General features: G+C 38.4%; 1 protein-coding gene across 1 annotated transcript in view; it reads right to left on the reverse strand.

Moving 5' to 3' along the window:
* PDE11A (phosphodiesterase 11A) overlaps positions 1-20,498 on the reverse strand; it is a 134,739-nt gene that overhangs the window by 10,254 nt on the left and 103,987 nt on the right. The window contains exons 14-19 of the mRNA XM_054829644.1: positions 18,796-18,886; positions 15,655-15,755; positions 11,314-11,391; positions 9,874-9,941; positions 6,790-6,860; positions 3,884-3,967 (exon numbers count right to left, since the gene is read on the reverse strand). Coding sequence (XP_054685619.1) covers positions 3,884-3,967; positions 6,790-6,860; positions 9,874-9,941; positions 11,314-11,391; positions 15,655-15,755; positions 18,796-18,886 — 493 coding nt within the window. The remainder of the gene's footprint in view (positions 1-3,883; positions 3,968-6,789; positions 6,861-9,873; positions 9,942-11,313; positions 11,392-15,654; positions 15,756-18,795; positions 18,887-20,498) is intronic.

A 20,498-nucleotide genomic window follows, 5' to 3' on the forward strand; every position in this document is an offset into this window, starting at 1 on the left:
TGTGGTGAACACAGCTGTCAGTGTAGCCATAGTGCTTTATTTTCAATGGGATGCTTTAGATTTTCTGCTTTAGTGGCATGTGCTTACCCTTTATAGAGTATTCTACCAAAAAAAAGGGGATGATTACTTCATACTGAAGCTACATTAGTAGATTTGAAATGCTCTACAGTTCCAAAAAATGTATTTTTCCTTATAATTTATTATTCTAATAAGCTTGTTTCTCATCTCTACTGATGAACTCTTTTCTTGCTGGCATTTTTGAATGAAGAGCAAATGTGATGCAGTAAAGCGTAACTAAAGCCCCTTAAATCAGAGCTTCACAGTAAATGGATGGCTGTTCTGCTACTCAAGGTAAAAACTCCACTGTCACATAAAAATACTCTGATCAGTCATCACTACAGTAACAAAAAAGTAAATTCAATAAAATTATAATGTCCCAAGTGTAATAAAAAGCAATGAACAAAAAATTGGGAAGCTTTTATCTTCGCAAACCTTTGATCAAGAGTGTGAAGGAAACAGATTTGATTATGAAGGTATTTTGAAATTGGAGGTGGCTTGATTCCCACAGTAAGCAGCAGATATGGGACAAAGCAAGGGAGCAGAGCCATGGCTTACCTTATGCCAAGAGCAGAGTCAGGCTTACAGAGCAAATACAAAAAGATTTGGATTTAGGCACTTGGGTATGGGAAATCTAGCTGTGTATAATTCCTGATTTTTTTTTTAATATCCCCAGCTATCATTATATATATGTATATTTAGCTTCAAGTTCCACGTTAGCTTATGATGTAGCACGTTTTGTGTATCTTTGACCTTCTCTCTTCTGGGTCAGATGGGCATTCCAAGGGGCAAACAGGATTACTAATGGAAGGTGCACAGATCTGAGGATTTGCTAGTCCCTTGTAAACCTCACAAAAAAGGGCCAAACTCAGAAAACAGTTCTAGCCAGGCAAGCAGAAGGATGTAATACACATCCCCCAGTAAAGACGACTTCATTACCCTTTACTTAGGAGAAGAACTGCACCGCAAAGTGGGTTGTCTTGAGCTAACTTACAGCAGGTGCTTAAGGAGGAGGTAGAGCCAAATCTCCCCAGAAGACTGATCAAGTCCCAAAGAATGTTTCAGCATGGAGAAAAAAATAAGGCTAGGAAGGCCATAACTCTCTAAAATGCTCTGCAAAGTTTATATACTATTTTAAGTATGAAACATTCCTTGTGGGCACTCTGGTATGTAGCCTAGCTCATGTAGAGAAGATGTGGTTTGTTACAGCACTGTCAGTGGCACTGGGGTGCTGTCAGACCACTCCTGGAAGTTAGGGCTGTGAATTTCCTTCTGCATTGCACGCTTCAGACACTCAGAGCTGCCAAGAATAGCCTACTCTTGGGAATTACTTTGAGCAAAGAAAATTTCAGGGGGCTCTGCTGATCTCCTCTCTGACTTTAATGGGAGTTGCCAGCACTCACTGGTTTCTGGGACCATCGGTACTGTGTGGGTGTCAAATAAAACAGAGCACAGCATTAGGTCCTGCGGTAGCAACTGCATTGGTATGGATGCACACGTTCCCCAGAGAGTTCCCTTCAGGGCTCTGGATGCTAGGATCTGCCCACATGGATTCAGGACTTCTAACCACTAGCATGGAAAAAACCTACATGCAAAAGCCTTGATTTGTTCTTTATGGTTTAATGTTGTAATTTTGGTATCAAAATGAGTGTCAAATGTTTATTTCAAACATACGGTTTTTATAAGCACTATGCTAGTGATCTATAGAAGTACTGCTAAGATTTTACTAATTTGTCAGCTGCCACTCCGCCTCTTTATGTTGCATTGGTAATGATGTAACCCATTCTATCCCCACATGCAGTCCCTACAACGTATTACAACAGCTAGAATTTTAAAGAATGTATTTGGGAAAAAAAAAAAAATCTAGGACTTGTCCATAGTTGTAGTGTTCAGCCAGCCCTAAACGGAGGATTTACAATGCCTGAATACACTGCTGATGTGATATGTGTATTGAGGTTTGATTAAGCTGGATATGAAAATTAAAACTTGGCTTCACATTGAAGAGAGAACCTCCCGCAGTGTGATACTATGACATCAAGTTTTCTGTTTACCCCTAAGGCTGGTGCTGCAATGACTTCCAGGTTTGATGGTGTCTCTTTTTTAAGTTGTTTAGCAGCAGGCTAATAGCTGCACAGCATGACGCAAAGACAGCAGAAAGCAGGGAAATCAGATGTGAATATATTCCCCAGAGATCTCCTGCTAAGATGGAGCTAACTAACCAGAGCTTTAGTGCTCAGATGTAGTCTTCTCATGCAGAGGATGGGCTGCTTATCAGCTCTTCCTGCTTTATTGTACATTTTTGGATTACAGATGCTATTACAAATAATGAATTCTGGTATAATATGCATTCTAGTGTAATATTAACTATTATATTGAAAGGAACATTATTTTTAAAGAGTTTTCATCCAAGGTCAGTGCCCCCCCATGTTGTGCAAACTTATTTTGGTATTTTTAAAAAATATAGGCTTATTTTCTTCTTCTGTGCTTGCTTTGCCTTAATTGTTTGAAAGCCATAGATTTAGTTTATTTCATGATGACAAAGACTGACCTAAGAAAGGGACAGGATGTACTGGCCCACCTCACTGTTCACATGAGTGCATGTTGTTCATGTCGCACAACAGGAGTTGCCTTTGCTGCTGGGCAGTCACTTCATTATTGCCACAGTGGCGGTGGCCTCAGATGCCACGAGGTATAGAGGGCAGGGGAAGCACATCATCCTTCTTACCTTGTTTGCTATTGGTGACACATCTGGTCTGTAAAATGAAAAGGAACTGCTAATCCATTATTGTATGTGTGCAGGGAAGCTACATTCAGACAGAAATTCAGCAGTTTAATGTTAACATGGCAGCTGGTACCTGCTTCCCAGCTCTTGGCTTTGTGTCATCACTGACTCAGTTATTGCTCGGAGATGTGAGGCAGTTTGAGGTGCAGTGGTAACAAGGAGAACTTGTTGCAGTTCCCCAAAAATGCCTAGTGAGAACATCCCCATGTTTTCTCAGATATCAATGGCCAAACTGGCAGTCTTTAGTGGCATAAGGTGATCTGTGTGGTTTCAGTGAAGAGGAGGAAGACGGGTTGACACAGTTATTGATGGTTAACTTTCTACAGTGTTATTTTCCATTTATCATCCTGCTCGTGTACCTCTGCTTTCTATACATATAAGAGAGAAAAAGTTAAAATGGTGAAGCTTATGTTACACAAGTCAAATTCTGAAGCTGATTTAATCCAAAAAGCGAGAAGTGTTATTCTGATCATCAACAGACCTAATAAAGTACTTGAGACCTTATACACCTTATACCAAGCACCCATGCAGTCTGTGTAGAAGCATGATTAAAAGAGTAAACTCCAAGTTAAACAGCACACAGGTTAAACCACAAATAATTTATCACTGACCTTAAAGGTTTGGCCTAGAGTGCCCCTTAGCAGTTTGGAAAGGAGCCAGAAGGGAGTGCAAAGGCTCAGTCTTGAATTTCCCTTTGGATGACACCTATTTGGACCAGTCTGACAGCAGCACCTGATGAGGCTGCCTGTCCGGTACCTCTCTGCAGAGCACTCCACTCCTCGCCATGATGAGAATCAGTTTGTCTCAAACATAATAAAATAAACATTTGCCCTATCAGCTTTTATAACTTAGGAATTATGTTTACAGATATTACCACCTTCAGGGAGTCTGAAGATTTCTGCACAGAATTCAGACTTTTGGTAAAGTCAAAGAAAGATAACAGTTCAAATAGCCTTCAAGGCTGCACTGTAAGCTAACTTTTTTTCCCTAGAGAGGAAAGAACAATCTTCTCTGGACTCTACAGGAGCAGTAAGTAAAAATTACCTCATATAATGGCATGCAGATGCTATCAATCCACTCGAGCTGCAACCTGGGTAGTTCATCTTTCCTGTTCCGATCAAAAATGGCCTGAATTGAGAAGGGAACAAAACTGTCATGCTTTATTACACTGGAGTATTTTACAGACACATCATCCAGTGCTTTGCAGCTATGATCAAATTCTCACAACCAGAACACTTTGTAAACCATAATCAATCTTTGCAGCAGTCTCCCTACTGCTTTGTCTGGCATGAAAAATAAACTGTTTATTTTCAATTCTGTTTTGAAATTTGTAGGCTGAATGTATTTGAATTTTATAATTCTGTGATGTAAAATAAATGCTCCACAGTTGGAGCTGAGCTGGTAAGAACCTTCTGTGGAAGTGTGAAGTAGATACCTTTGAGTAGAAATTTCCCTTTTCTCACATAGGGTTTTCCAGCTTAGCAAAATGAACAGTGATGGATCTGGACTGGCTTCCCTCCCTCCCAGTTACAGACCCTTTCTCCAGAACCAGCCACCTCTGTGAATCCAAAGGGTGGGGAATCAACAGATCCCTTTTGGTATCAGTTATCAATTAGCTCCTCTGGAAACAGCCTAATTCACTGCTCATGGCATTTCTCCAGAGAGGAGATTACAGATGTTGAAGCTGATGTTTAAGAAGCTCAATTATTGGCTGAAAGGAGATGGAAGAAACTGAGTTCTGAAGAGTTTGAACGTGAGTTGAGTTTCCTCCATACCCTGTCTGAGATTACACGGGTCCATCAGCTTTCCATCTACAGGATTTTAAAATCCTCCTTCTAGTGGCCCATCCATACCATTTACCAAATGCCTTTTTTTTTTTTTTTTACTCTCTGAATATACCAAGTTTTAAATCTTTATGGGGTTTTTTTGTGGAAAATCTTTTCTTATTCTGGGCCCATCTCCTCAAGGCTGATGTCTCCTGAGAAAATTTACTTTCCTTCTGTACCTTCTAGAAACTCCAGACTATACATATTATATTACATTAAATGTCTGGTTGAATTCTTCTAGTTGTAGCCTGCTCTTTCTGACATAAACAGGTATCACACAGGTATGTAAATAAGGGTTTGATTTTGGAGAATTCTGTATTTCCTATTCAAATAATTTTGAAAAATCCTGTTGTTTTCAGATTGTTATAAGCACAACACAAGAAAAAACCCTCTGAGTTGTAAGAGAAGAAAATATCACATTATCTTGCTGACTAACAACTCTCTTATATAACTAGCAGCAATACCTATCTAGGTTGCTTGTCATAGCAATATATCATGAAATACATCAGCATTTGATCTTGTTTAAAAATTCCTCATTAATGTGGTAAAACTCTACATGATTTTGACCCTTAGCCATCAGCTGTTGGAACTGATGAACTTTGTGATTACTTACTGGCCTTATCTCCCAATATAAAACACTTAATACATCAGTTCACTGGATTCTTTGAAATTGTGAAGGGGCAAACAGAGAGGAAAATCTTCCTTCAAGCTGTATGGCTTCAAAGCATCCTACAGGTGGCCCACAAATTACTGTATTCCTTCATGCAGACTGGAGAGCCCAAAGGAAGAGTGAGAGGTCTCCTATGATGGAGGAAATACTGAAGATATTTATAGCAATACACTCTTCTTTCCCACCTGTCTAGACTGTTGGATGCAGATTTTTCAGGAGACATTAAGTCCAGAAGAAAGCTCTGGCTTTTGTCTTTCTCTGCACTTCTACCAAATCTACAGTATGTCCAAAACGTAAATGTAATAACACACCTTAAAATAATTCTTAAGGTTGCTGGACCTGGGCTGTTTGCAGTGGAATTCATTGCTACTTAAAACCAGTAACATTAATATATATGTTGAAATAAAATTACCTCCTATCATACTTCATTAGCATGAGAAACAAACTTTGCAAATTTTATATAGAAGGCAGGAAAGGCACTTTTATCCATATTATATGGAATGTTACTTGCAGTTATTCAGGCCTAGATTTGGTCTCATAATTGTGAATATAATGACTGACCGATTACTCTTGTTCTGGACTATAGCTACCATTTTTTTCTGAGATGTACACACAGAACTACTGTAGGGAAGAAATCCATTAATGTCCCAACCTCTGACAGTATACAAAGTAAAAAGCCATTTATTGTATCTGAGCATTGTTTACTACAAACTTTTTAACTTTATTGACTTTGTTACATCACCACAGTCTCATGTGTGAGTATTATCAAAGGGAGAACAAGTCTGAGCCACTGGAATGGTCTTTTTATTTTTGGAAGCATAAACATATCTAACTTACTTACAAGCCAATCACAAATTCTTTAGAATACTTTGTTACCCTCCTCCTGTTGTCTCCAGATAATGGCTTGTCAACATTTGGAGGTATTTAACCTGGATAAGGCTTTCTCTTCAAATTGTTCACTGAAAATCTTTGTGAAACTTTTTTTCTTAGTTCTTGTTTAACACTTTATTCCCATCTGCCTATGTTCCATTCAATACCAATGTACCCTTTAGGTGTATATGTATAGAAATGTTTTTCAGCATTTCATACATCAAATAACTTGGATAGATAGCTGCAGCATATAGTAAATCTGACAATTTTGATTTCTATAAGTAGCTGGTGATTATTTTATTTGAATATTGTGTATTGAAAACAATACCTGTTGCTTAGAAAATTAACTGACAGAATAACCTAGGAAACAGCTAAGGAAAATGGGGAGAAGGGCTCAATGCAAAAGTGACTGAATTGACTGGAGAGCTTTTATATATGGCTCTAAATGTATGTCTTTATTGGACAGAGCTTTTATTTATTCCAAGATTTTTCTTTACATACACAATAGTTTTTCTGAATGAACCCAGTGATATTTCCTTACCCTATTCAAGTTAGTAACTATTTCAGAAGCAATAAAAACTTACTGAAGGGGTGAGTTTGAGTTCAGATCTTTCTCTGTCTCCTTGTTCAAAGAACTCACTGGTTACCAGCTCAGCTGCCTAAAACATAAATCGTGATAAAGATTAGAGTTCTTGCTACATAATTTTTAGGGTAATGAGTTCTTGCTCAGACCATGACTTCAGTCTCTGCTTAACTGTAAAGAAGTGAATAGCCCCACTTACATGACGGATGTCAGGCACATGTTTGTATAGATTTCAGGACTGGGCATACAGGGTGTGTACACAGCCATAACCACTGACAGGCATGCTTACACCTTTTTGATGAGGAAATGACTGGGGGAATTACATTGCAGTGTCGAGGTGGCACTCAATGCGGTTATGTGCAACTTACTCAAGTATTGACAACAGAATAGAAAATTACAGCTTTTTCTCGGCATGCACAATCATGTCTGTAAAAATGCTTTGTAAAACATGCAAGAGCTCTCTGGGTATTTACAGGCTGTTGCCCTATATAAACAACTTCACTTGTCAAAGAAACTTAACAAATAACCTCTGTTGTCTTAATTTAATGTGAGATCATAAAGGTCTTTTCCCCACTAGGCTTTACTTTTTTCCCCATGACTGTCATCAGTATAGGATCTGAGTATCTAAATATGAACTCAGATTGTGATTATCATATTGAATCAAAATCAAGAAGTGGTGGGTTGGAAGTTGGAATGCGTCTTTCTGATTTTTGTGAATTAAGATGTTCTATTCAGCAGAAGTTTGTGCTTTACAGCAGAACACAAGATTTAAAACCAAAATTAGTTATGGAAACAACAGGAATTTTAGGAAGTCAAACAGTGAGCAATCCTGATATAGCAGCCTTTACATACTGTATTCTTCTTATGTGTGGGGCTTAGAAGGTAGGTGCGTGTGACGTTTGAGATTCAAAAAAAGGAAACTAATCTACTGAAGACAGCATTCAGTTCCTAAAGCTCCTGTCATGCATCCTTATTGTTTTCAAGAGTTTTCAAGCTAGGAAATTATTTCATAGTGCCAAGGCACAAGAGGGTGAACTAAGGAGAGAACCTGCACTTCATAAAATCTCAAAATTTCTTGGTCTAGCAGCTGCACGCTAGAGAACTTTGATAAATCCTAAGCTTGTTCCAGTTGAAATAAGGAGTACCAAAATAAACTGGAAGTAGGTGAAGTGATATTATAGACTCCTCTTTAAATCTTGAGCCAGGCTGTCACACAGTTTGGAACTTTATAATGTATGTAATCCCAGCACACTAATAAAATTCTGGATCAATACTCCAGATAGAGGAATAATTTAACAACTTAGCAGCAATTAAGGGTTTGTCAAGTGTATTGTATAAAAATAATCAAGACATAGTGTCAGCCCTGACTCTCACTGCTGTTATGATCCTGTTCTCCTTGTGTCCCTTTCCCTCTTTCGTCTGTTTCTATCTTCTCTTCCTGAATTTTGCCTTCTTACGTGTAGCCTTTATTCCTTTTGATTCGTATATTTTAATCACTTTTTCCCCTCACTTTTTTTTTCCTTTTGGCACAGTTGAGGTCCAACTATTCCCTTTTTTCCCTCTGTGGACTTATTAGCCTCTCTGCTCAACCAGGTAATGTTTCAATCAATCCCAGACTGGATTTTTCAATATAAAGTAAACCTGTCCACTAGGGTGCAGGGGAATTTTCACCTGCAGACCTCGAAAGCATGAAGGATAAAAAACCAGTTTGCCAGAGACTTCAGCACTAATTCAGCACCATAGCACAAAGATTGACAACATGGAAAACAGACCCTACCTGACATTTTGGCTGTCAAAGAAAATGGAGAAGCTAACTAGGTTAAAGAGGATAAATGAAGAGGGTTTGCACATGCTGCAGCTGTGGCTAGGTGGCACTGAAGAATCTTGTGACTCATTTTCCCACTGCAGGATACGAGCAACTTCCCTGGTTTTCATGCGAGGTGACCATATTCTGGCCGAGTAGAGTAACTATTGTTACAGTCTGCTTATAAAAGTGAAAAAACATCATCTGACAAAACTGCAAGCTGAGCTGAAGTCCTCACCACACAAATGCTTTTTCAGTGAGTTAATGCGCACTTAACTTTCGCGCTACCATAAAAGAAGGGCAAGTCCCCTTCAGCTTCTGTTACTTCCTTGTCCTTTTCCAAGAAATCTGCCTGCTCCTGCCTTGCTAGTTCTCTGGTCTAGCTTCTTGTTTTCACCCCATCTTTTTAAATATCACTTTGTTGTTAAGCTACTCAAACTCCCTCCAGGTGCTTACCCACACTCAGCTGCGCTGGTATATTTCCTATTCACTTCTTGATGCTGTATATTCCTCCCCAGCCCTACACAGCCTGCCTTCTACTGGCTTGTTCTGGACCTCAGTAAAGGACAAAGAATTATTAGAAGGGTACAGGAAATATGAAGGATGGATGCCGAGTGAGGAAAGATGCCTAGAAGAGGGAAGACCATGTGGTAAAGGACAAGACTTTGGGACAGGTTGCTTTCTCACGTTGTAATTGTTTGTCAACACTGGACCCAAGTTTTACGTATATTTCCAAAGAGCCTACTCAGCAGCAGAAGCCTAAATTTGTATTTGTTTTTTCTTAGGTACAGGATGCTAGCTAAATAAGGCTCTATACTACACTTGCAGGTTTTTCCATCAGTGTTGAGAAAATGAACACATTTATCATATATACTGAAGATTTTATGTTAATCAAAGTTTGCAGATAATCTGCTAGTATTTTTGATTTAGGGAAGATTCTGCTAATGCCAAGGAAAACTTTGGGACAAAACAAGTAAGCGCAGCTACATGTGGCTAACGCTTTTCATGTTTAATCCATCCATTTTTTTGATATGGATTTAAAAGGTTAGTAAGAGGAGAGGCTGTAAAGCCAGATCTCTTCAGGTACCTACATGCTGCTCACCAGCATGTGTACATGGAAAGATTATGCAATAAACCATTTCTCGCAGAAACCCCCTGCTATTTTTTTATAGCATTAATACCGCTGTAAATTGATTCCAGTTTTGGTCCCTTGTAAGCCAGGGCCCTGGGAATATTGTCCCACCAGTCCCGCCTCCTCCCAGCCCTGCTATTAATCATGACTTGCCTGTCTTGAAATCTCCCACGGTTTGGTCACAGCTCCAAGGTCACAGGCTGTCATTAGCATTGATCTGAAAAACAGAAATGAACAATACGAGCTGAATCAACCTTTGTTGGATTTCTAAACAACTCTGCTCTGGATGCATAAATAAATAATACATATATAAAATGTCAGCCCTGGCACCTTCTTTTCCTCCAGAAAAGAATGACATGGTTGAAATTTCAGTCATCAGCATGGCTTTTACATCACAATTGTGCCTAGGAAGCCTAATGTGTTGCAGGTCATCAGATGATGAATTTTGGTATTGTGCATTGCACACTAGAAAAGAAACGATATTGCAAGGAAGTAACTGCTTATTTCACATACTTCTAACACTACTTACATTAATATCTATAATATACTAGAAAGCATGTGCTTCACATGATATAAGTAAGGGTATTATTACATAATAACACTTGCAAACTGGATTAATTTATATGCCTATTTGTAAGTGACTGCTGTAGCAAGAGAGCCTATAATCACAGGAGGCATCCCAGACACTGTTTAAGCAGTTTCTACTGCTCATCTACTATAAAAATTTAAGATTTACTATGAGCTATACTGTTCCACTGTAGTTTAATACCTAGCTACGACCATGTTTTATATGCATTAGGAGAAAGAACCCATTCAGCTGTAGAAAGCGTTTATGTACAGTACATGATGCAGATAAAAGTCTAAGAAAGTTTAAATGAAGAACAAGGGCAGTGAAAATGAAGCATCAAATATATTGCCCGAATCTAAAATTAGGAATGGGTGAAATGATATGGAAAATAGAAAATGGCCAATATTTTGGTCAAAAGACCAAAAGGAAACAGATTTTTAATGAAATTTCAGATAAAACGAGACATAGGCATGCATATGCAAATGCACACATTTAATTGTCTCAAAAGCGTGTTGTACTCAAACCACCCACAATGTCTGAGGTTTTCAATAGGAGGCATGCTCAGATCATTCTTGAGGGCTAGAAGAGTACCATGTGTCTGCAAATCCCCAGGTACAGACTAGAAGAGCAGAGAGAAGCATGGCCAGTGAAAGGAAACAGCTGAGAGGAGGAGGGAATGGGGAAGTGGAGAAGAAAGATCGTTGCGTCCTGAGGCAGAATATCGATACTTTCTCGAGGAAGAGCAGAAAAGCTGAGTGGTAACTGGTGAGGCTGGGAGAAAGGGAAGAACACGTGACAGTGTGAAGGCAGAAATAGGAATGGAGAAGGTGAGGTAACATTGATTACATCCCTGCCGTTTGGTAATGTTTAGAAATCATACCATATATTTCATATCATGGATCATATTTTTAAAACAAGCTACCTTTTCTTGTTACTCTGAGTCTCCACTCCATGATATATGAAATCCTTGCTCCATGCTACACTTTGAAATAACCAGAAAGCAAGAAATAGTAGTGCTCACCGAAATATTTCTCGGTGGTTTTTTATATTCCAATCATAACCACCTTTACTGACAAGTTCAAAAAACTCGGTCCTTCTCCTGCAACAAAACAGATTATCAGAGAAGAAAACAAGACACTTCCAGGGCAGCACTGCAGTAGAAACACGGTTCTCTGGATGGTATGAAATCATTGCACCTCATGTATTCTTGTTAAAGTCGTTATAGTGACAGTCCATTTAAGCGAAACATACTAATTTCTGAACATGTTCTATAAATGTCTGTTATCAATGTCAGAGTTGCCTAGTAAAAGCAATATTGTATTTATTGTCTCCACAGATAAGGAAATAAATGGTACCAAAATGTTCAGTCTTCTGTGGAAGCATGAAATGTTCAGCTACGGCAGTGGACAGACAGACAATAGAAATACCCCTGAAATATATACACACTTGTCTCTATTTGTCCTTGCAAAATGTTTTTTTACTTCTGGATCCCAAAGGGTTTTCCAGAGATGCGCAATTCCTGTTATTTCCAGCACATAGAACAGAACAGTGAGACACAGGTGCTGCAGATGTCTCGAGTTAGTAGTTCTTATTGACTAGAAACTAGGTCTCCCTGCTTGGTCCCATGCTTTGTCTTCTGAGGTATTTTGCCTATGTCCTCAAAGATAGACACAACAGGAGCCAGAACACGTTAATGTTTATTTGGTGCCTTTAAGTACCAAAATTCTGACTCATCATAGTTTGTAATTTTTTATGGCACTGAGGCTCCAAGCGGCTCTTACTGCATGCCGTGTGACTACAATATGAAACAGATCCTGCCTCAGATGTAGCAGAAGTTGAGGTACAAAAATATGGAGCAACTTGCCCAGGGTGACACAACATATTAGCATCAAAGCTGGAAAGCAAATACCTATGTTCTGAGTGACAGTCCAGTGCCTCATCTCATAGGAGACTCCGCTATCTCTTGGTCAAGTGGAAACATAGTTCAATTCCCCAACAGAAGAGAATTTACAAAGTCTTGTATTTTCTACATTTACTGCAGCTAGACTGAAATTTTGAACAGTGATTACTGAAAGCACAGTCTGATGTCAGCCAGTACAGGTTTTACACACAAGGAGATGCACGCTTCCAGGAACACTGCCCTCAATCAGTGGACAGAATGTTGCATTATTCTGGTCCCTGACTCTCATGCCTTATATGACCTGTCACTCATACTAGAGGGCCTTTCTATAATGGATGTGGTGACAGCAACTAGAACAGGGAGATCTAAGGACCACATAATGATATCTAATCCCTTATGTTTTGTGAAATAACATATAAGTGTTTTTGTGTTGCAAAATTTGCTGGTACAATGCAAAGTCACACATGCAGAAAACAAAATTCAGTTCTCTCACACAGAGGCATAGCATCATGGCCTCAGTTAAATAAATATTGCAATGATGAAAATTCTAATGGGCACATAAACGTTAAATCAGCCTAATCCTGAGCAAAACATCAACAACTACAAACTCTATTAAGAGAGTGAGCAGTGGATTTTTGCATCCTGTATTTCACTGACCAGTCTAAATATGTAAAATTTGGTAATTCTTTCATTTTGAAGTATTGGATATTCTGGGCAATTCATATGTTACTGGACAAAAGGCAAGAATATTTAAAGCTGAAAGATCAGGAAGATGACATCCCAGAAACCTCAAACATTCAAATTTAAAACATAGATCCATAAACAGTAACTGAAAATGTTGTGAGTCTCAAGGCCTTATGTTAAGCTGAAAACTTTAAAACAAGAATTTTCGTTGAAATCTTTTTAAATGGATGCAGAAGTAGTAGTCCAACTCAACAGAGAATTTGTAGTGTAGGAAGGAGTCAACCTAAGGAAAGCAGCCATGTATAAGGAAACAATTTAGTGTTTCCTACTTGTTGCTTATGCACGGTATCCAAAAGGAAGAGGTTTGCTATTATTAAGCAAACATAATATGCCAGTAGTTAAGAAATAAAAAGAATGATAACAATTTTGCAATGTCTTTGAGTAACGACTCTGGTTGTTTTTTGCCTGGAAGGGAAAGTTGTCTTGCTATATACAGCAAATCCAGTTGCTATACAGCCCAGTGGCTCAAGACATCATTTGAGTGTATTTCCATAAACTTAGTTTTGGTTCCATGCTTTTGCTTGTCGTATTATCTACCAGCATCATTATCTAGAATTATCTGCTAAAATCAAGTACATTTTCCATCTTGTCTTTCACTGAAAGTCATCTTTTTGTTTGTAGAAAAATAGTGCCTTAGGAAGGTTATAAAACTCCTTGCCTGGAGTTTTGTTGCTGTTTTGCCAGCTGGACTTCATGACCATTAGGTTTATGCATTCTAAAATACTGATATGAGAATTTCCTTGTCTACAAAAATATTGAAGGCATAGCAAACTGGAAAAACAAGTTAGGTACTTGTACAGAAGCATCTGTTCACATAGGGTGGCTTTAAGAAGTGTAAATCATCAACGTTTCCAAGGAGTGATTTTCAGGCACTTCAGGAAGTAAAGTAGCGTGACAACTACCTGATTAATGAGTCATAATAACACAAGAGGAAAAGATAACTTATTTGCAGACTTCTCAATAAAGAGGCCTCATTTGCTAAAAGTGTTCTGATTCATGTAGCACATAAAAATCAATTATGCAAGCAGGGAAGAGTAATCTTGAAATTCAGCTGATGTCCCTTTTTGGACATTACTTTTCTGTATTGAAACTATAAAGACATCTTGACCATGTAGTTTTTCAACCTAAGGCAGGCAGGGAAGAGAGCTCCATCACATCTGGGTCTGGACTGGGTTCCCTCCCAAGGCACTGCTGTGGGGCCTCTCTGGCTCTTTGGGGGCTGCAGGATCCTGGCCAGGGGCAGCACATGGGGCTGTGCCAGGGCAGCTGCCATCTCAGCCTCTGCCACTCATCTCTTCCTTGGCAGACAAAACATTTCTGCAGCACTTGTTATCTGTGCTGAGACAGGAGAACTCATACTGACGCATTCCTGTGGTCCTTGCACCTCACTTAAAGCTGTCAGCAAATTCCTCTGTTGTACTCGCCCCCCAGATAACAAGCAGTCCTAACAGACAGCTTCAGAAAGAGTATATGCTTAAAAGGGTCTGTTTGTCCTGCTCAGGATTTTCATGTTGGCAAGCAGAAATTTCTTAATGGACTAATGTTTAGAAGTTATTTATAATAAAACCATTCATTAAAACCCCTTCCTAATACAACTCCACTGAGAATAGACTTGCAGAAAACAAAGAATATCAGCGTGTCTTCTGCCAGTACTGTTTAGAAACAGCCCTCGGCACAGTAACCAAATACTGAGAAAAAAAGACAAAGCAAACATTGCAGCATCCCAGTTAGTACTTCTACAATTAACAGTTAAAGATACGATGTTGAACAATTTCATGGTAAAAACTTGGCCTGAAATTTTCTGGAAACTTGGTTTGGTATCAACCATCAGCACAAAGCCCCTGAAAGTTGAGAAAAACATTATTTCATGCCACCCAGCACTGTTTGGGATAGGATGGTAATGGACATCAAACAAAATCCCTAAGGATGAATTACTGTCAAGACTGGGAAGGTAGTATGCTGAAATTGCCCATCTGACAGTACTTCTCCCTTTAAGTCAGCCACAGGCACGTGCCAGAGAGGGGATGTCAAAAGTGACATCATGACTCCTCCAACTACACGCATGCTCCCATGCATTCTCACCAGGAAGAGCTTGGTAATACTCAACAGTATTTGAACAAATAGCACCAAGCTGGAATCTACTTAGAGATTTGATTTGCAGACAAGGACAAGGAAGAAAACTGGATGAGTGAGATCCTATTATACTTCTCTTGAGTTAAGCTTTTGAAGACCTGTTCTCATCTGAAGCAAACTGGCATAATTTGTCTTCAAAGAAGCAATGCGTATGCTTTCGTTACCTCTGCAACTGGGTCTGTAACTAAATATAGTATTTCGTAGCATACATGTTCCAAAACTCTGAAATGGTGGAAAAAAATTCTAAAATGTTGTTGATTTTCTACATGCCTGAAGAAATGATCAGGGAAGGGACAAAAGAATGATGGGACTAAGCTGTAACTGATTCCTGGGATTGCTTTGAAGTATAAGCCTAGGTTTTCACTTGCTTTTTGTTGATACAGACGTTACACATTAAAGCAAAACTTACTTGGACACTTGAGATATTTCTATTAGCCTAAGATATACTAAGTATTAGACTAAATCTCTTCAACCACAGCTAAACACTAATTTCTCATATTATATATCCTTATTGGTATTTAATAGGTCATTAGAGTAAGTTCTTCGAATTTTCATTTGTCAAATACAAGAAATGCCAATACTTACTCAAAATACAGAGTGAGGTCTGTTGCCAGTATCGATTGCTTTAGAAGCTGCATAAGGTCACTGTAGTCCTTAGAGGACAAGTTAGCAAAGATGTTGTGACCCTATAATGAAAGAGATAAAAGAGGTAAAGGGCTAGCAATCAATACAGGTTTTTAAAAGGTTTTCTCTTTAGTCTACTGTTTCCCTGTAACAGAGGCCTTTTCTGATTCATGGCAAAACTATGACAAAATAATAATGTTAATACTGCTGAGATTACATTGGGGTGGAAGAGTTGACGTTTGTAATCAAGCACCTGGGATGTTTTTCTAAACTCTGCTGGAATTACAGCCTCTTGAGGAAAGATTTACTCTTTGCTCTGACCCTGCACAGACTCAGTTTATGGGGAAAAACTATGGATACATCTCAATCTTTCCTCTTATTAAATGTTTTAGGGAGCTGTGCATTGCAGCTTTTGAGTTGTGCTCCTAATAGATTTATCTGTGCTGCTGCTTGCAGGCACACAAAATGCTGTTAGAGCAGTCAAAGACACTAAATCAGTTTTTCATTCAAAACAGCCCATTTGCTCACTCTGCCCATTACTGCGTTGTCTTACAGTGTATACAAGCATTCCCTATGCAGGCTAAAGAACTGCAATGGTATGCAGTTTAAATGCCCTGTGTAGGCCAAATAAGCTACTTTGTAAGGGATCATGGATTAACAACTTGAAAGGTGCTCCATGGCCAGAATGAAAGGAAACAAATTATTTAATATTGTGATTTGAGAGCAGGAAGGTCCTTTCATAGGTGAATTTCTGAAAACTACAGAGGGACAGAGATCCTATAATTTCTCTACAAAATTAATGGAAAATTCTAAATGTAAGCTTAAGACATGGTCTTTGTGACATTAGTCACATATAAATAAACATAAATAAAAGTACTACACTTTTTTCTTTTCTAATCACCTATAGAAATAATGAGGTCCTTGCTAAACAGAATCTTATTTTGGTGGTATTTAGCACTGTAACGCACACATTCAGTACACACTGCCACCTACTGCTTAGGAAGATTAAAATGCCCTTAAAACCAAGAATTTTCCAGCAACAGGATTGCTATAACCATGAGGGCCTGAGGACATAAACGAGATAAGGTCTGGAGGTAGAGATGGTATTTTTTAATAGATTTTAATAATTGTTGGTCTAAAAAAATAATTTGCCATGCAGAAAAGATGGTCTCCACGACAGTGAAATGATTATTTCTTTTTGGCTAAATATTCAGAAGGATTTCAGAATCTAAAGCTTATTTATGACAAACAATTTAAAAAACAAAGTACGCAGAAGAAAATAAAGCAAAATGTATCAGGAAAATAGCAGCTCTTTCAACAGGGGTAATTTACCAAGTTGTCTGTCATTCTATAATATCTGTTGCCTTTCTGACCGGTTTCATGGTGTATAAAACCATGCCACTACAAAGCTGAAGATCACTTATACTGAGATTAGCATGTCAAGAGTAAAGGATACATAGCTCCTTTGTCCAACATGATAAAAATCTAAAGAAATAATACAATATACTATGTTTCATTCTAGATAGCAAAGACAGACTAGAATATCAATATTAGTGGATAGGATATAAACAAATTTCAGCTTATTTGGGAGAGGAGACCAACTGCTCAGCTGGTGAAAGTTGGCGTATCTTTAAGTAGATTGGAGGATCCAAATCTGCATTTATTCCAATCTAAGGGGTGTTGTGTTTCATTACTAAACAGTATCCATCGGATAAAAATCCTGTAGGATTAATTTTCCGGTCTAGAAATGAAGACCTGGAGAAGAAGCTGCCTTAATGATCAAAGAGGAGGACTTCCATTTCGAGTAACATTTTACATCTCTGAAAGAAGCTGGAGTAGATTCCAAGGATAAAAGTGGGTTTTTTTGGTAAATTTCTTGATTTTTAAGCTGGTCAAGATAAAGAAAAGCAGCTAGACTGACATGAGCTATAAATGTTCACAGAGTTGTCCATGTCTTGAGCCTGTCTTCAGAGAGACATTCAGTTATGACTAGCATTTCAGGAAGCAGACAAACCATTGTTTCCCAGGAAAGCTTGTTCCAGAGCCGGAACAGTCTCATTGGTTTAGGAAAAAAACACAAACAAAACCCAACCCCCCTTGCCTTTTTTCCTATTCTAAACCAGTCTAACTTTCAAATGCTTCTTTTCCTTATGCCTTTCCTTTAATTCCTACAATCACCTTTTAGATAAGCTAGGCTAAGCAGATTGAGCTGTTCAAATCTCATGATCCTTTCCTATGTCTACTTTTTTAATATAATGTGGAGAAACTGAACACTAAAGCCACAGTCCCATGACTAATCTCTGTGGCACTGTACACAGAGGTAAAGCCATCACCCTGTTCCCATTTGTCTACAATCACAGGACATTCCCAGATGCTCTTCAAAAGTTACTGCAGATCAGCATATGGTCTCCAATTGTGCTGCATTTTTGGTTTTATATATGCTGAATGCATTTTGTAACAACCTATCTGTCTAAATTAAGAAAATATATCATTGTTTTGTAAGGACTGTGTGTCCATCCTTCTACTTTTTTAACTTATTACATCTCTGGAGTAGTGCGTCCTGCATACTGTTGCGCATAACATATTCTAGGCAAGAACCATGTCTTTAAATCTATCTGCAAAGCAGCTAGTGTACTTTGGACTGCACAATATTATTGATATTAATTTAAAAAAAAATCATTTAGTAGGATTATGCAAAACCATCATAAAAATACTGATTACAGAAAGACTGTCAAAGAAATAAATTGGTCCAGTAAAGGATCACTGTGATACTCTGAACACACGACCTGTGGGGAAAGGTAAGAGCTTGTTTCACCTACCTATAAACCCCTGAGCAGGATATATGTAAGAAGACTGAGAAAAGCTGACAATATGATTAGGATACGTTCTCCTTGCCCCTAGCTGATTGAGACAAATATCATCTCTGGGCTCTATGATCAGCATTTGTAGTTGTTTAATTTTGTGCTAGTTATGACCTTTGTGGTAACCAATAAATAATTCCTCAAGGAGAGGGCATTAAAAAGGTACCGCGTGTGGTATTTCCTTTCTCCGGCTCAAACTGCCCAACAGTTTATGGTGAGATTAATAGTAATGCTTTTGTACCTCACTTTGGAGAATCATGACAGCATGATTGAAATGGTGGTGCTCCAAGGTAGCAGAGGTGCCGTAGAGCTGAGCTAAGGCTGATCCACTCCTGAAACAGAACACGGGGAGTCAACAAATACTGCTTGGCTGCTTACAAAGCAAATTTCAGAGACAATTTAGTAACAAAAGGATGTAGCCACACTCTTCCTCTCCATTTCAGCAACCAAACTTGAGACATCTGAGACAAGATCAAAATACTAATTTAAAGCCAGATACATAGCATTTATGTCCAAGACCTTCCTAAATATCATCAGCGGACTAAAGATTTTCCTGGAACGACATGAAATTCTGTCATGCAACTTTTAGAGTGCCTCAGTGATGCAACAGCATGGGTGCACCACTGTGCAGTAAAGACAAACAGTAACGTCCTTGAGCTGGGACCGGCTGCTTGGCTACTACCTTTTATTTTTATTTCTTAATAGATATAACCACAGTAGCTTACAATAGGTGATTACAAACTCTTTTAAAAAACTCCAAAACACAACAACAAAAAACCAACTGCAAACGCAGTGAGGTTCTGTCTGTATGTAAAACCATCCACCTAAAAAAATACTAAACCACAAGTAAAAGCAGTGAATATAAAAGTAAAGTTGAACATCTCTTTAGAATGTATTTTCTCATCATGTTTATCATCTAAACCAAAATTAGCTTCAAAATGCACAGAGCAGGTGGGGTTTCTAAGTTTAAAGAACAAAAATCTACAGAATACAATTATAAAATTGCGAATCCTTGGGAGGTGCAGAAAACAGGACTAGATAGTCAGAATAGTTACTGATCACCATTACATCACTTCTGGGACCCAGCCTAAAGCGACAAGATGGGTTTTCTTTCCAAAGAAATGAGAATAAGAGATTATGCTAGAGACAAACAGAAAGAGTCTCTTAGGAGCATATACTATAAAACTGCACCATACTGATATTTAATTATCAGAAGCAGCTATATTAGAGAGAAGGATGTCCAGGAAACATCATCCCTAGAGAAGGTGGTGTTGAGATATATAACAGAGGCATTTCAGGCAACTGTGTTATTGCCTCTATCATATACCTCTTGAACTTTCATCACACAGAACAGCAGTATTGAACATTGAAGATAAAATAGGGAAATGTGATGCTTAAATTTATAAGTCAGGTTACAGGAATAAATCATAGCTGCTGTTATGAAAACTACAGCTTCTGTTTTCAGGGATGTTTTATACATGTGTGGTAATGTTTGTCTTTTGTTAAATGTCTTCAGCAATTTCTTTATGGAGTCGTAAAATGGTAGCCTCCTCTTTGTCAAACAACAAGTATAAGTGATAGCAGTCTAATGCTGAAACTGCTACCTTTAACTCAGCCATCCCTCTGCACAAGAGATATTGTTGTGTAATGTTACACTGGAGAAGTGGTTAACTTAATCAGAGCCTAAAATGGTCAGGATGTAAAACTTAGGTCTCGTTTTTGTAAATTAGGAACATAAACATCAATCAGCTGAGCTTCCTTCCCATTTGTCTCGTCTTTTTTGATTCTCTTCAAGACTCAGCTGCAAAAAGGCATCTAGCAGTGCTTGGTAACCTTTGCACCATGAGCTCTGTCTTTTGAGCACTGCAATTGATTTTCCTTGCTATGGTGACTGAAGATCCAGACAGTGTCATTGTTTCATTGAGACTGTACAGCAACACCAAT

The sequence above is a fragment of the Grus americana genome, chromosome 6, assembly GCF_028858705.1.
Source record: "Grus americana isolate bGruAme1 chromosome 6, bGruAme1.mat, whole genome shotgun sequence".
Classification (NCBI taxonomy): Eukaryota; Metazoa; Chordata; class Aves; order Gruiformes; family Gruidae; genus Grus; species Grus americana.